This window comes from Poecilia reticulata, linkage group LG15 (genome assembly GCF_000633615.1).
Source record: "Poecilia reticulata strain Guanapo linkage group LG15, Guppy_female_1.0+MT, whole genome shotgun sequence".
NCBI lineage: Eukaryota > Metazoa > Chordata > Actinopteri > Cyprinodontiformes > Poeciliidae > Poecilia > Poecilia reticulata.
Window position 1 is genome coordinate 21,683,005 of NC_024345.1, and position 17,360 is coordinate 21,700,364.

Genomic DNA, 17,360 nt, shown 5'->3' on the forward strand with positions numbered 1-17,360 from the left:
TGTGTGCAACATCCTTTATTTGGATTTTATTAGTTTTATTAGTCTGCAGCCTTTTCTAATTCCACTGATACAAAATAAAGTAATTTTCTAAATGTGTACCTCATGACATGTTTTATTGTGAAAGGTAACAAAATTTAACTAAAATCTTTCAGGTTTTAGAGAAAAATTAATCATTTATTACAACAATAAAAAACTAGTAGAATATTAAAAGCAGACTTTATAGAAAAACTCCTAAAATGAGGATTTCTTCGTGCAGTAGAAACATTTCCTTTCTGGCTTTGGAAGAGTCGCAGATTGCAACAAAACGACAAGAGGAAAGTCGGGTTGTTGTCACGGCGAAGAGGTAGTTTAAACCGTAAAAAGTGTTTTTACAGGCGGATAATAGATCAAAGTTTAATCAACACTGTGATGAATCTGAGTAAATATAACCAGCAGCGCCCTCTGCTGGATGGCGGCCGAAAAGCAGGAACTCAATTTAATCTAATAAACCATTAAGACTTAGGACATAATCATAAGTCGATACATTTTTTGCATCCATACTCCACAGGCTCCCATTTAACTCCTCCAAGCAGCTCAGTGTTTTAGGTTGGTATAAATGTATTTACAGAATAAAAGTTTCAGGCATAAAACGGCAGCATCTGGGTCTTCAGCAGCGCTCAAACACCTTGTAGAGGTCGGGCAGGTTGGCGATCTGCAGCACGGTGCCGTCCTCGCTGAAGCTTTTCGGGGGACTGAAGAGAGTTCGGAAAGCTTTGAACAGAACGTGTTCCACGTTCCAGCGCCAGGAATTCCCGTCTGGTTCCTGAAATAAGAATAAACGCAGTGAGTTCTCAGTTTTGTTTTTCACAGAATCATTTGAATTGTTTATGCACCATCAGTCAAAAGTAAATTTAAAACTTAAATCTACCAAATAGATTTCCGACAGGTTTTCAGTGTGGATGAAGTGCAGGTTGGGGTAACGATAACACGGAATAAACAGTTGGGATTATTTTTAATATACTTACAACATAATTGACATACACCTTAAAATGTTTGGTTATTTGGATTTTGACATAGATTGACTCAGAATTCTGAGGAAAAAAAAATTAAAAGTACAATTCTGAAAAAAAATTTTTAAGAAAAGTCAGAATTTGAGAAAATTTTCAGAATTATGAGAAAAGGTCAAAAATTTTAGATTTTCTAAGTTTAAAATCAGAATTTTTTTAATAAATGTGTTTTTTGTTGGCCCTAATCGTCTTCCGTACTTTCAGGCTGGACCTGCTCACCGGCTCGTCGCCCGGCTCGGCCTCCAGGACGAACTGCTTCCTGATGGAGTAGAAGGCGCTGCACTCCTTGCTGAAGTCTCGGAAGCATTCCTTCTCGCTGTCCCAGTTCACCTGCAGGCAGAAACCGTCAGAAACTTTTCCCGAAATGCTTCCAGGAAGGAACGGCGCTGCCCTCACCTCGGTGGCGAGGCGCAGGATGAACAAGGGCAGGCCTTCCATGATGGGCGTGTATTTATCCAGGAGCAGAGGCAGCCCCGTCAGGTTCCCCTCCTGGAAGACATCGCTTCAGTTCACTCGCTCGTCTCTTCTGGAAGAAAAGCTTTAGAATCAGACGGCTGACCTGATCGACCTCCAGGGAGAAATAATCCTCCAGCATTTCCGCCTTCTTCTTCAGGAAGTCCACGATGTACTGAGCCAGGCCCTCCTTCGGCCCGTCCTCCTCCGTCCAGCCGCTCTCCGCCGAGTCCAGCGCCAGCATGGCCAGGTCGTACAGCGGCACCGGCGTCTGACAAACATCAGCGTCAGCAAAGGTTCTGATCCGTCAGTAAAGGTTCTGATTGGTCCAGACTGGACTTACAGACAGTCTGAGGACGCCGAAGTTCCCAAAGTCAAAGATGAGAATCTGGTAGAAAAGTTCCCGACTGCAACACAAACAAAGGAGTTTTCTTTAAGTAAAATCTGAAAAGTGCGGCATGCTTTTATTTTCAGACCCACTGAGTCATCACTGTTTGGCATCATACTTATATTAATTAAAGATGCTAGTCTTCAATTAAATTTAGCCATAACTTTGACTAGGCCACTCTGAATCTCTGCCGTTTCTTAATGAATGTCCTGTATTCACCTCCATCCATCATACAGTCGAGTTTTATTAGCTTCGTTGATGCTGACAATGAAAAGCTTCCCCACATCATGATGCTACCACCACAGGGCCTGTGTGTTCAGAACAAGGTTTTAATAGTTTTATTATTTAGTTTTGACTTCAGATTTTCAATTCTGTTTTAATTTTCAGTAGTTTTAACCATTTGTGTAAATTAACACCCAAACATACCAGACAAATGTAACACTTTCTGGCAGAGTCATAACTGGGTATTTATTTATCATTTTGAGGAAAGAAATGAATTTAATTTTGAATTGGGATGTAATATAAATGTGAAAACTTTCTAGCTGCAATGAACTTTGATTTTTACTGCTTTTGACTCCAAACACTGAACACAATGATGATAAAACTCAAACCTCACCTCACAGCTGGACTAACTAGGTGACATCAGAGGGAAACTGGATTGTATTTAGTGGCGTCAGAGTAAACGGGGCTGAATAACATGGAACCCTGACTGGGTGCGTTGTGTGCAGTGCGGTCCTTCCTGCCGTCCTGACCTGAGTGCGGTTGTGTTGAGCAGGTAGAGCTTCGTGTGATGCTGGATCAGACTCCACTGCGGATCCACGCAGCCAACGAACGAGTGTTTCTGCAGCATCTCCTGCAGACCTGCAGAAAACACACAGAACCCGGATCAGGACCAGAGAAACGGTTCAGCTCAAACAGCTTTACATGACACTGCCGTCATCTAAATCATCAATACATGTTGAATGTTTTGGTCAATGTTTGATTATGATTCAAGAGTAACTCCAACCAGGTCGGTTTTTAGTCTAGAACTAAAGGAACTTCGTGTTTTGGCTGTTTTGCAGTTTTCTGGAAGTTTGTTCCAGATTTGTCGTAGATAGAAGCTGAATGTCGCTTCTCTTTTAGCTAAAACACCAGCAGCAGTCTTCTGGATCACCTGCCTCTGGAGGACTGACTTTTTTTATGCAGACCTGTGAAGATGCTGTTGAGGTAACGAATATGACTGAAGATAAATGCATGAATGAGTTTCTCTAGATTCGCCGAGGCTTCAGTCCTCCATTCAGATTAGAGGTCAGAAGGCTGATTTTGTGACTGTCTTTATGCGTCTCTGATGATTCAGACCCAGATTTCAGGCCTGATCTTTATTTTCCAGCTGTAATAACTGAAGCTGTGACTCTAGATGAGCTTCAGGTCCAAACATAATAACTTCAGTTTTGTTTCTGTTCAGATGGAGAAAGTTACGGCACATCCATTTCTACCACAGCAGCTTTTTTAGGAGGAACTTGAACACTGTTTGTTTGGTGAGGTCATGTTGGCATAGCAACAGGATGGTTGGGGTTTCTATTTGTGACCTGAAAGCAGGATATGACGGAGGCTGGATTTGTGTAAGGCGGGTTCTGCCCTGGAGGATGGCTCTGTTGGTGCAGGCCTGGTGGAAACGGTAAAACTGCTGCAGGAGGCAGAGACGCTAAGCTAAGCTAAGCTACCTCTGTGTGTGTTCTCTGTGATCTCTGCTCTCAGATCCTTGATGGTGGTCAATTTGATCACCCTTCTCTTGGGCGTGGCGGCAGCCGTCAGCCCCTCATTATCCTCTTCATCCTCCTCCTCTCTGGGTCGCTTCCTGTGAAAACAAAAACATTTCAGCCACTAGAGGGCGAAAGAGTTCCACGATTTGAGATGAAAATGCTGCGTTAGACTAATAAAATGAGTCAGGATGTCATAAATAACAGCAGTAGAGCCCGACGGGCCACCTGCAGGACAAACACGTCCTTCAGGAGACATTAAACTCTGTCCTCTCCTTCCTGCTGGCTCAGCCGACTCGCTCTCTGCAGGTCGCTGTTCAGACTTGCTCCAGTCGTTCATCAACACCCGTCCTGATCCAACTTGCTTTTCCCCGAGCTGCTGTCATTCACATTATGACTAAATCAAAAACCTGCCAGAAGGGGTTTTCCCCCTTTTCTAAAAAAAATAAAGAATCAGTGAAGGAAAATGTAGCAGCCTTGGAAGCAGGAACTGCTCTCAGGGGAATCTATGGAAAGTTTTCCATTACTTTGAATATAAATGAACTCAACTTGGAAAAGTTACAGGAATTTTTTTTCTTGGTTTGCACCGAAGTGAAAATCTGAACCAAAAACTGATGTTTACCGATATTTTGTACATTTTTCTACCTTTTCACGTCAGTAAAACACAACATCCCAGCTGACGTTGCTTCTCTGCTTCACACCAAACCCATATAATCTGTATTTTTTAGTCCTAATGCATGATTGTGACTTTATTGCCAAAAAAAAAAAGAATCATAAGTATTGGGTGTAAGTGATGCTACCTCCCACCTGCAGGTGGCAGGATTTCTTATGTCTTCTGCTCTGCTGCCTCAGTCTTTACTTCATGTCAAATTATTGGTGTCGAGTAACAAAACGTCACATTTACTGTCAGAGTAACATGGTAAATGTGCAAATATTGAAAAATTCCTTTGAAATATTTCTAAAGAAGCCGCAAAAAAAATCTGTGATATTATTGAGTGCAAAGAAAAATTTATATCACAAAAACAATTCAAAAATTAACAATTGTTGTTATTAGCAGCCTCTTTTTACATATTGGAATTTAAAAAAAAACTAAAATCCAAATTTTTTCTGAGTTTTAGATCATTCCTAGAAAGAAATCTTTGACCTACCTCTGATCCTCCTCAGCAGCGCCGCTGCGTTCCTCTTCACCTGCTGGACCAGGTTCTTCCAGCGCAGCCTCCAGCATGTCCTCATCATCCAGCTCCAGACTGTCCAGCTCTGAAGTCCTGGTTGCCGCCGGCGACCTGCTGGGACCGGCCGTCTCTGGGTCAGGGGCCGGTTTCTCTTTCGGCTGCAGGAAGGCGTCCAGTTTCTGGGAGTGGCAGTCGGTCCGGACCATCTGGTGGGCGTAGACGCGCTCGGCGGACTCAGAGGATCCAGAGGTTTTTACTTCAGAACCGCCGGACACAGACAGCCCCGGCAGCAACGTCTGGAAACCACAGAAGAAGAAGCTGAAACGACGTGACGGGGAGCTGAGAGGCGGACGGCGGTCGGAGTCGGGTCACACCTGGGTGAAGTACGTCCGGGACGAGTTGGAGCCCAGCAGTTTGCTCTCGATGTGCTTCTGAACGCTCTCCATCACGCTGTCCTCGTGCAGGAAGTGCACTTCGTGTTTGGTGGGGTGAACGTTCACGTCGACGTTCTGCGGAGCGATTTCCAGGCTGAGGAGAAAACATCACAGGAATTTACAGCATCCTCCATGTTTTACTTTAAACCTGGGCAAATGGCAAAAACACGTCAACATTTCCTATGAAATAAATCAACCTTCAGCATCTCATTTATATTTTCCTTTTACATTGATCTTTATTTGTTAACCCATAATCTTCTGTTTCCATGGAGGATAAACATGAGACAGAAAACCACTGCTAACCTAAACTTGTCCATGTTTACAAACATCTGGATCTGTGACCACAGCTGGACCAGAACCCGGGTTAACCTTCACTCACAGGGAGCAGGATGGGAGGAAACCGCAGCGTCTTGGAGACGCAGCGTCTCCATAACAAATATTAGATGCTATCTGAAAGCTAACTGTTTGTTTGGGAGAAAAGCCAGAAAAGGTTTTATTTCATCTCCAGCGTTTCAACAGACTAATCCATAATGAATGTGAGAAAAAACTCCTCATACCTACAGCTTGGTACGGTGGAGGACCCATGATGCTGCGGGTCGGGAAACTAAAACATTTAAAATATTTCTGGCTTCCTCTCTTTCTCATCTCAGCTTCCATCCGTCTGTGACCTTTAACCTTTTGATCAAAGTCTTTTGTGTCCAGTGTGATGAGCTGCTGCTGTTAGTCTCTAAATATTACATTAGGATGATGATATGGTAATATTAATACCTGGATTTTATTAGGAAGCAGCTACTGCACACACAGATCACCATGGCGACCACACAGATCACCGTGGCGACGGATTTAGTAGTTTTCCTACCTGAGGTAGAGGAAGGGGTGTGAGTTTTTGGGGAGGTAGGCGGCGTAAACCGTCTCCACGGCTTTCTTCAGAGCGCTGGACTCAACCAACCGGTCTGAAAGAGACAGAGGACAACCTGCAGTGAAAATGGCGCCGAGCAGACGCAGTGAAGTGGAACGTTACCACGGCAACATACGGTTGATGAACAGGACCAGGATGCATCGCTTCATGGAGTAGTTGGCGTTGGAGACGAAGCCCTTCAGGGTGAAGGCCAACTTCTGGTCCTGGCAGCCGACTTCGATCAGCTCCCTGTGGACACGGAAACGGGACACACCGGGGACACGGCAAGGTGAGACAGGGACACACCTGGGTCAGGGACACACAGGAGATATGAGACAACCGAGTCCACTGGGGACCAGATCTACCTGCTGACCGGGTTTCCGAAGACGCTGCGGATGTTGTCCACAACAGACGCGTTGGGAAGCGTCCTCACGTCCGCCACTGTCTCTCCTTGCTGCCAAAAGACAAATTTACCATTTAAACCTGCAGCTGATTTCCTTAAAAAACTAAAAAAAGAAAAAGTCTCACCTTTTTGACTGAGAAGCTTTTTCCTGAATTGTGAATAGCGTACCTTTAAAGAGACAAAGCAGGACCAGATATGAAACATTTGGTCATAAGGAGCAGAAATGGTTGCGGTTTGAGTCCAGACCTGCTGACCACGTCCACGATCCTGGAGTATTCGTCTGCCGGGCTCTTCAGGGCCTTCCTCCTGGTGGACACGTTATAGAAAAGGTCCTCCACCTGCGCGGACATCAGGAACGATTCATCAGAACCCAGACGGTTCATCTTCAGTGCTGCAGGCAGGAACTCACCAGGATCTGGGTCCCCTGGTTCCCGGCGCAGGGCTTAGGGGGGCCCTTCAGTTTGCCATCGCTGTAGCTCGCTCTGAACAACAACATCATTAATGCAGAACTAAAGTAGCAAATCTGAATGTGATTTTACATTTTTTAGAAAAGAAACTCTCAAAAGTGTGGTGTGCTTTTACGTTCGACTTTTAAAGACTTTAAGTATCATTTTTTAGTCCGTTTTGTCCGTTCTATCAAACTAAAATATTAATAAAAATGTCAACCATTGAATTTGTAACAGACATTTTTCAATGTGGGACCTGCAAGGAAGGCAACTTAGGACAGAAAAAGTAAAGAAAGGGCATGGGAATAAAAGACGTGTCAGGACAAAAGTAGAAAGGACAGAAGAAGGGAAAGATGATAAACAAAGGCGTGAAAAACAGGATAGAAAAGAAGGCAGTAATCTAAGAACAGCACATCCCTCCATTTCCTTCCACTAACACCTAGTGCAGTTTGTGTTTGTAATGTGGAAATACCTGTAAGCACACTTTGCATCAGCCGTCTTTGTTGTTATGGTAACATGAGCCACATGGCTGACACTGGCAAGAGCCTGCAGGAACGAGAAGAGACAAAACATTCAGCCTGAACACTGATGTGGCTCCTGAGCTGAGGGCCACAGGAGTCGTCACCTCTCCTCTGAACCCATAGGTCGCAATCGCTGAAAGGTCCTCGAAGGTCTGCAGTTTGCTGGTGGTGAACCGCTCACAAACTATCTCCATGTCTTCTTTCTGTGGTGAGAAATGAGAGTTTGGTTAATAATCATTTAACCTGTTTGAAAATCATTATACAAGTCAGTGATGGTTTGTGATATGAGCAAGCAGTATTTTTAAAAATATATATTTATACATGAACTCAGAAAATGTTCAAGAGATATAAATATTTTGGGAGGAATAGGTGGCGGGGGCCCGGGAGGGTGTGCCTCCCCCTGGGCAGCATTCATGCTAGGGTCGCCTCTTCTCCAGCAGGCAGGACGCCATTACTCACCCTGATCCCAGTGCCGTTGTCCTGGATCTGAAGGAGCTTCAGGCCTCCGTCCTTCACAGTCACCTGGATGTTGGTGGCCTTTGCGTCCAAACTGGAACATTTTAAAACATACAAATCGATCATTTTGAGTTGAACTCATTTACCCGGCAGCAGTACATCTTGAATATGTAAACAGTAACGGTTTGTGAACATTTCTAGTCCTCTGGTTGTTTATTACCCCCTACATAAATACTTTTCTCATCACAAATGTATTAAAATACCAGTTTTCGATCATTTCTTTGACGGCGTTGGCAGGACGCTGGATAACTTCTCCCGCTGCGATCCTGTTAACAACAGTCTCATCGAGCCTCCGAATCACTCCCGCCATGTTTGTTTCTAAAAAACTGCTAGCAGCAGCTCAACCGCTGGAAATACGCATATATCTGACCGGGGAGACAAAACTGCAACGAATTATAATAAAAATACTACAGTGTACACTTCCACATGATAGGGCTCTCACACTGAAACAGGGATAAAATGAATGAAAACAATACGACGTCTTACTCTGATTGAAAAGATAAGAGAACTGCGAATGTCAAGCTTATATCTTTTTAAAAATATATTAAAATGCAAACTACTTTACAGTTTTTTCTTCAACCTCAAAATTCAATTCTTGACAGCTGACTAGGTGTTCTTTTTTTAACTTAATTTGACGTACTGGTTTGGTAAGCATACGCCGTTCTTGTGATGAAGTAATGCACTTTCCAAAAATAAACGATCTTTGATCAAGCGCGGGTCCCAACAAGAATCTTCTTCATTGGTAAATATTTTGAGAAACTACTCGCTTGCGCCACAGCGGCTAAAAAGTGTCATGAAACAAATGTTTCTTTAAAATATATATACCAACCAACAAAAACAAAATAATTACAAGAAGGACATTTCTAGACATAATTGTATTTTAATAATCATACAAATAAAAATAAGATAAAACTGAACTTCATATATGGTGATATTAAAAAATTCTTGAAAAAAACAGACAAATTATATTAAATATCCCAAGAGCAAAGAAAAAAATGCAGGAGAACAAAACAGCTAAAACTTTGATAAAATTCGACAAACAGGTGTGAAATAAAGATAAAGACAAAATCACAGACATTATTATTATTATTATTAATAAAAAATTAAACATGGAAGTTTTTACCTGCCCTCCTGTTGTCAGGAAGGTTGCTATAAAGGTTAGTGATGTAATACATGAGTCACAGTGTTAGTTTTAGCTTCAGCTTTAGAAACCAACAGAAGATCTTAGTCAGCGGTTGAGAGGTGTGGAGGGCTTACAATGTAAATGCAAATCAGATTAAAAAGGTTGGACTGAAACAGTTAATACTTTTAAAACCAGTAAAATGACATTAAGATTAATGTGACATTGACAATGACCACTGCAGATCTTTAAAGTTCATACTCAGAGCTTAACATCACAAAGGGTCAAAGTATCTTCAGCCTAAATGCAAAAAAAGCACATAAATTTATTCCAACATGAATGTTATCCAAAAATAGAAAGAAAAAACCTGTGAGGCAATAGAATAAAGCAAACTCTGCAGTCAGTGATTAATCTGTCTGGGCTCCTTTCAGACGGCCGTCACTCTAATCCTCCACTGTGTGCTCAGCTGTCCAGATCACAGACGTGTCTTAAGCTCCTCTGAGTTTCCATTTGAAATCACTGGTATCTGGAATATTCGATTTGCGTAATTATAGGTTTTTTAAATAGATTATTAGATTATTATGTTTTTGAAGTGAACTCTGTTTTTGGCTCTTTTTTTATTTGAATTCAAATCCAACAGGTGTGGCATCTAGACGTCCAAATTATTACTAAATTGTCACTATTAATGCAAATATAATTGAATTTGGTACAAAAGGAGATGCATGAATAATTTACTACATATCTAAAATGAATTAAAGGTTAACCAACCATATGTTAGGGTGCAGTGGCAGATTATGGTATTTCATGGTAGAGAGCATCATAGGAATTATGGCATATTTCAATAAATACTGAAATTTGAAGCTTCAATTTTAAATAATTGAATACATATTCAGTTACGTATTTGTGACATATATAAAGTGATTGAAATGTGTTGATTTGTTTATTGTATAACAGATAGGTAAGTGGACAGTCAGGCTTAAGCAGGCTGGTTCATGATTCATATTTTCCATGTTATGATTATATAATATTCATTTGTTCTGTTGTTGGTTGCTCAGAGAAATTGGCCAAAGTTGAATGAGGTCATCTGTGAGTAAGTGTCCTGGGAGTGGCGCTGTTTCAACACGGTGACCATAAAGAAAAAGCTAAATGACGTTCATCTCCTCCCTCAGACGCCCGCAGTGGAGACCTGCATGGTGTCCTCTGTCAATCAGTGTCTTTGACCAAAATGTCACATTTATCCATCCATCTATCCATTTTCTTACACCCTTGTCCCTTAGTGGGGTCGGGAGGGTTGCTGGTGCCTCTCCAGCTGGCGTGCCGGGTGAGAGGCGGGGTCACCTGGACAGGTCACCAGTCTGTCGCAGGGCAACACAGAGACACACAGGACAAACAACCATGCACACACACACTCACACTTAGAGGCAATTTGGAGAGGCCAATTAACCTGACAGTCATGTTTTTGGACTGTGGGAGGAAACCGGAGTACCTGGAGAAAACCCACCATGCACAGGGAGAACATGGAGACTCCATGCAGAAAGACTGGGGCCGGGAATCGAACCCAGAACCTTCTTGCTGCAAGGCAACAGCTCTACCAACTGCGCCACTGTGCAGCCCATGTCTCATTTATTTCTTTTAAATAAATGTGACATTTACCATGTGGAATATTTAAGTGTTGTTTTGCAGAAGGGAAACAGTTTGTGAATATTTAGAGTGTATAATGTGTAAAAACATCCCCATGTTAAACCCACAGGATTACATTTTAAATGGTTTTTAAGCCTTAACCCAGCAGATACTCAAAACTCATTAGCAAAACCAGTTAGTTATTTATTTATTCACACATTTATAAACCCAGTGGCACCAAAAAGCGGGTATGGGCTCCGAGCTGGAGGGGACACCAAAACAATGATTATTTTTCTCTAGTTGGTATTTTCCTGTATGTAACAGATGTTGGAGTCAAACTCACAACCTGCATTTATATTTTTATTGTTAATGATTTATTTCAGGCATGAGGAAAAATAACAGAAACAAACTAACATAAATAATTAAATGAATAAACCAAAACAAAGTGAAATAACAATCAAAACAGTCCAACAAAACCAACAGAGTAATGTTTGTGTCTGCTTTAAATTATTCTAACAAAGAATTTAGTCAAATTTATGATTTAGACAACTGATGAAACAACTGTAGAAAATATACTGTGTGATTATATATGGATAAATATGTTTTACATGTTATTAGCACAAGATGTGAAACACGTGGAAAACCTTTCCACATGTAAAGTGTTGTTCACAGTGTTTAACATGTGGGAGTCATATTTAACAGTTTGTTTCTACATTCATAAAATTACAATATTATTGAAAAAAAGTTGATTCAGGAACTTTATCTCAAAATGAAACCCATTATTTACATTCGTTTCACACAGGTGGGTGCTTGAAAGCTTTTGTTTCTTTTAATTATGATGATTTTTGCAGTTGCAGCCAATATAAAAACATGACATTTAACATCAGAAAAATTAAAAACAGAAATGTGAGTTATAGGTATTTTTCCGTTCTAACCTTCATTAAAATAACCACAGACAACGTAGATGAATTTTATGACCAAGCTTCTGCAGACGGAGAAGTCTTAGCGAACTGCTCCTTCGAGTCGTTCACAAAGCGTTCTGCCCTCTCTCTGCTCCAGCAGGCCTTTTATTTGGAAAAACAAAGTCAGAAAGGATAAACAATAAAACAGGCAGCAGGCTTATCTACCACACAGGTCATCTAGCTCTGTTCCCTTGAGAGCGAACTTTGGAGGGAACAATCAGTTCTCAGGACCATCAACAGTCAAAAAGTATTCGCATCACGCCATAACATTAGTCTGAATGTTGATTAACTATTCATTAGTATTAGACTGAATGTGAACTAAAGTAATAACAAAAATGATAATATCAAAAAATCTCTAACAGTGAGTCTAATGTAAAACATGCTTAAAACCTGCTTAAAGGTTATTTTCAAACAAGACTCATGAGAACATGAGTATGACTTTCCATATCAACTCTGTACATCTTCTAACATTTAAAACATACTTTGCAATACATTTTTTTAACTGTGATTTTTGGTTAAATCATGTTTAAAACATGTGATTATCCTTTTCTCAGATGTGTTCCACAGCCACAGTGAGGTGTTCCCTTCGCTCCACTGCAGGAAGCCTCTCTGCTGTCTGTGGAGTGTTTTCATGTAAACACCACAGTTTGACCAGAAGCATGCGATCCTGGCCCTGATCCCACATTCAGCGCCTGCCTTTTGAAGCCTTGCCAGCTGGTCTTTGCAGCAGCCAACCACAGACGGTGGCCAGGAGAGAAAGACGCTCAACCTGAAATGTTACTAGAGCTATGAGAGGAAGCCGGCTTGCCACCCAGGAACAATGGCAAACATGAAACTTTGTCACAATCAGCCATCTGCTTTCAGGTTGGCTGCACGGCTTCGCCTCTGGTCAATACTTCTCTTCGATCCGGAACTGATCCTCATCATTTCTGTTCTCTTTAAAGGGGCAGTGTTATGTTAAATCGAATTTTTGAGCTTTACGTCATGTTTTAACGATATCTCCTCATCAAAAACAGATCTGGAGTGCTGCCATGATTCATCCATGCATGTTTGAGAAATACTTTCATCTCCATGGCAACCGTTCAGCTGTGAAAAACAGCTGGGTCGACCTAGCTCCGCCTTCAAAGGCTAAGCTCCTCCCCCAATCAGCTCCTTCAGACTAGCCAGCAGCAATTAGCAAACACCTGATGGAACTGTGCATCTGCTGAGCTCAATATAGGAGCTACTTCTCAGAGCAACAAGGTAAAACGTTTTTAAAGGGTTAATAGAGGAGTCATGAGTTCCTGAAGGTGGAGTTTCAGAAACATCACCAGTTTTAAAGAGACAGATGCCCAATTTCAAGGCTTTAAACTTCAAAGTAAAATTTAAGTTTGATGTATTTTCACAACTGAAATTAACTTAGTTACTTTATTGTGCTATAAAATACCTGGAAAGGGCATAATACTGCCCCTTTAATTTAATTTTAACACTCTTACCTTTAACTTCAGCCAGTTTGCTTTATTATCTTTGCATCGGAGATGCTGAGGCAGGATATGATGTGATGCATGTCTCAGGATATTCCTGCAAGCCGCTCCGCTGCAGGACGGACCACAGGATGCAGCACAAAGGAGCCACAAGTCACCGGAAAACAGAAATGTATAGCAGAGCTGCTGCTCTCTGATTTACAGCTTTTTGACTTCTAGGCTGTAATTATGGCATAACTGTGGTCAGCCAGTGTCTTTCCAGTCTGTTTGAGTTCGTCCTTGGAGAAGAGCTTGAAGCTGGCTGTAAGGAATGCTTCAACAAACACATATCAGGGTTGGGCCAGAACTGGTTGTCTATCTGAGCTTGTTTTCCTTTGGCTGCTTCATGTCTTGTTGCATTTTTAGAGTAGTTTGGAGTCTTTGACAAATCACAGCAGCCACTCCTGCAGGTGAGCTGCCACGTATAAACACGGGAGCAGGAAAGCACAAGTTAAAGTGAATTTGATGACACACACAAAGATCTGCTGTGTGCATGAAAGCAAAGCCGTCCATCCTGTCGCTGCAGGTCCTGACAGTCAAATTAGATGCACAACTTTTGCTGAATTGCGCAACTGCTACCCTCCACTTTCATTGGCAACCTTGGTAAAATATGTTTTATTGCATTAGCATAACCTCACACTAGAAAATTCAGAAAAATCCAACTTTTAATATTATTTAAAGAGGGAAAGATGATAAATCGAGGTTTATTTCCTCTCTGTATGGAGCTCATTTATGTAAATATTTAAAAGCAAAAATGAAATGGATTGCCACTGCTGCTGAGACTAAGTTCTGTCCTATTAGCCAAAGTATTACCAGTGGAGATGCAGTAATTTACATAACAAGCCGTCTGTGACACTATTTTTCCCACTGAAGGAGTTTACTGAAATTTAAGTTGAATTTTTGCTCTTTGCTCATCTTTACCTGGACTGACAGTAAGTGTGTCGTACAGACGGAGCTTTAACACCACACCGTTTATTCTGCTCAGGTTTCTGTCTCACCTGAGTGTTTATGTCTTGTCCTTTCACCACCAGAGGACTGATGGCCCCCGCCGGACGCCGTCCGTCTCTCCTGGCTGCTGAGGGATCGCTGCGTCTCTGAGACTCAACATGTTGTGAAAATGCAGCCATCTGTGGAATCTATCAAGGCCTCTTCAAACGACAAACACAACAGTCTCCTGCCTTTGATAGCCAGACTTTAACGTTAAATTCATGTTCTGTCATTTGTTCATTCATCCTGTTAAATTCATTCATCGAGTTTTTCTCCAGATATTCATGATCTCATCCTGCCTCTATTATCCTTCTCTTTGTTTTCCCATCCTCTTCCTCATCCTGTGACTGTCTTCCTTTTCCTTCCCTCTCCTTATCCACATGACAACAGTGCTATAAACAACAGATACATAATAAGTTTCCAGGACTTAGAAAAGCAGAAAGGAAGTGCTGAGCTGGTCCACAGAAAAGATTCAGAATGAAACTAGTCGTCATAATGTGGCTCACATTTAGCAAAATTCATATTTCTTTCAATTTTTCAAGATTAAATTTGTTTTTACCTGTTAACATGTTGAATTAATGTAAAATTTACAATGTAAAGACTTAATTACAATAATCAGTTTATTCTGATGAAGATTTGAAATCAGTTCTGTGCAAAAGTCAATTCTTTATTTTCTGCATCTCGGCATCTTTCTAAGTTTTTTTTTAAAGCTTTTACTTGTTAACTTTGACGTCTTTACACACATTTTCACTGCAGTACCCAAAAGAACACACAGAAGGGTAGACCCCATTGAACTTTTTCCAATTCTGTTACATAAATACCACAATCTATTAGTCTGAAGTGTAGCATGCTTTTGTATTCACCCCCTTTTATAGTTCTACCTCTGAATACAATCTCAGTAGAATTGCATAAGTTTCCTTAAGGCCTTTGAGTTTGACTGGAGAACATCGGCGAACAAATGAAGACTGAGGAACACTGGCAGAAAGTTATGGAGAAGTTTAACAAGATTACAAGATTTGGATACCACTCTTGATTCTGGGTTTTAAATGTCTTGAAAACTAAAAGATCCCTTAGTACTCTTGCAACTTCCCCACTAAAGGACACCAGAAAGAATCCCATGACCAGTGGTCAAAGGTCAAAGGCCAAAACCAAGGTCACACTGAAGCTCCAACTGAATTAAAAGTTTGACGATCAGTCTGACAACTTGGCAGGAGCTTCCCAAGGGAGGCTGGGCAATGAGATGCCTGATGGCTGGCTAACACTCGTAGACATTGGGACAACCACTCCAGGCATCATCCTCCATGTGACATGGACGAGCTGAGCAAACTAACAATGTGTCTTGTTCTGCTGCTGCTTTAGAAGATTGCAGTCTGGTTGCACGGCTGCAGAGGATAAAGAAATTGGTGCTGGTTTAAAACTTTTGCACAACATTGTGAGCTCAAAATCACATTACAACACAGAAAAGAATCATGTTGAGACTGCAGGATAACCATTGAATGTCCTGGACAGAACCTGACAGTAATCCATTACATAGTTGTTGAGTCTGGACCAGTTTGCCGTAATTTAAGCTAACTAGCATGCCAGAAAACCCACGGTAGGTCTGAGCATGCCCAGTGAGCTCTCTACTAAATACTACCTGTTATTGCAAGTCAGACCCCACCTGCCAACTATGAAGTTCAGCTTTCCAGTTCAGATTTGAGATACGTTGCAGTATTTCTTTTCAGCGCCATCCAGAACGTTTCATGTTGTATCAGTCATCCGTCATGTTCTTCCAACTGGCTTTGGTCCATTTTTCAGTGGAAAATATCTTTGTTCACACGTAAAACTGGATGACATTAAAGCCTTTCAGGCTCACAGCCCTGAAATCTGCCCCACTGTGTAAGACGTCAAGAGTTAATCATGCGTTTAGTTCACTTTGTTCCAGGATAAGCTGGGGAATGAAAACTAAGCACTTGATCAAGTGAGTTCAGAGTGTTTTTAGAGCTGAGCTCACAGGGTCCAGCTCATTTTGTGTCCTAAATCATATCAGCTGCAGTATGGGGGGCTGATCGTGTTTCCCAATCAGCCTGGGAGAGTCAACCTGATCTACACGGGTTACGAAACCGCAGAGGTGAATGTTACCTTCTGGTATGCGGAGCAGCAACTATTTATGAGTCGGCTGAATGTGAATTCAGATGTTTATATTCCCACTCCTGATCTGTGTGCTTTGGGTGGCGCCCGAAGGGATACAATAAGGAATTGTCTTCAAGTCTTCACTTGAGTCGCTGCATTGCCTCACTTCCTTTGGCTCGGACCCAGTATTTTTCTGACACAGCTATTTTAGGACTGAGAGCAGAGCGAGCGCTACTGCTGGAAATACAAATCTTCATCCAGTTTCTAAAATGTGTTTCTATGTGATCACCAAAACAGAAAGTGAAGCAACAGAGGCAGTCTGGTAAAGGACAGAGAGGGTTTGAAGAAGCGGCAGAATCGGCGCTGACAGGTGAAATGTGCCTGGATCAGCTGCAGGTTCAGATCACTGCAGTCCTGATCCTGCTTTACAGCTTCCATTGTTTGTTGACACCTCATGACAGTCAGTGAAGCAGGTTGAGGTTAACCGACGAGGATCTTTCTTTGTTACCCCGGTGGTTCTAGTAAACAGCTTTAATTGCTTATTGTGTAGCAGATCCTACTCTGCAGGACTTACACAACTTTGCAGTTCGCGTCTCAAACTCTTTTGAAACTCTAAAATAAACTATCAGAGATTGTTCTATTGAAAGCTGCCCGTCTGTGCTCAATTAAAACTGACTATATTACTTGTTTGGGCAGGAAAATTGCACAAACAATTTGCAATGTTGCATAAAAATCTTCACTTCATTTAATCCTGTCAACTTGCCAGCTGCCACTGAATCTAATAGCTCTGGATGAGCGCTGACTGGGTGTTTTTTTTTATTTTTTATTTCCTTTATTTAACCAGGTAAACCCCGTTGAGATCCAGATCTCATTTTCAAGATGGACCTGGGCAGAAATCTGCAATACACAGCAACCTGGTTACAAAATAAAAGTAATTAATTGTTCCGGTGAACTGCTAGGTAACCACTCCCCTCTCTCTCTCCCCTTTCTGCAGCACCTTTCTGCCTGTCGGTGAGCAGAACCAGGTAGACTCAATCTTCA

At 41.7% G+C, this 17,360-nt stretch overlaps 1 protein-coding gene across 2 annotated transcripts; it reads right to left on the reverse strand.

Moving 5' to 3' along the window:
* Positions 1–8,491, reverse strand: mlh1 (mutL homolog 1, colon cancer, nonpolyposis type 2 (E. coli)). 2 transcript variants are annotated; one of them, XM_008430084.2, is made up of 19 exons: positions 8,220–8,491; positions 7,960–8,050; positions 7,605–7,703; positions 7,452–7,525; positions 6,943–7,015; positions 6,780–6,871; positions 6,659–6,701; positions 6,496–6,584; positions 6,267–6,379; positions 6,092–6,185; positions 5,173–5,326; positions 4,775–5,094; positions 3,591–3,724; positions 2,640–2,748; positions 1,843–1,906; positions 1,606–1,770; positions 1,443–1,535; positions 1,245–1,376; positions 1–802 (listed from the first exon to the last, which is right to left on the reverse strand). In XM_008430084.2, exons 1-19 carry the CDS (start codon positions 8,324–8,326, stop codon positions 647–649), a joined length of 2,202 nt encoding a protein of 733 aa, XP_008428306.1. In that variant the 5' UTR covers positions 8,327–8,491; the 3' UTR covers positions 1–646. The 2 variants fall into 2 exon arrangements, with proteins under 2 accessions (XP_008428306.1, XP_008428307.1); XM_008430085.2 differs by having other exon boundaries at positions 1,266–1,376; positions 8,220–8,490.
* Positions 8,492–17,360: the final 8,869 nt, after the last annotated feature.

Bases quoted from the DNA above. Each gene is read 5' to 3' on its own strand.
- mlh1 (XM_008430084.2), bottom strand. From the start codon at position 8,326: ATGGCGGGAGTGATTCGGAGGCTCGATGAGACTGTTGTTAACAGGATC. The intron at 7,526-7,604 runs GTGACGACTCCT...TCGTTCCTGCAG, and splicing joins CCTATGGGTTCAGAGGAGAG to GCTCTTGCCAGTGTCAGCCA. The intron at 6,585-6,658 runs GTGAGACTTTTT...GTCTTTTGGCAG, and splicing joins AAAGCTTCTCAGTCAAAAAG to CAAGGAGAGACAGTGGCGGA.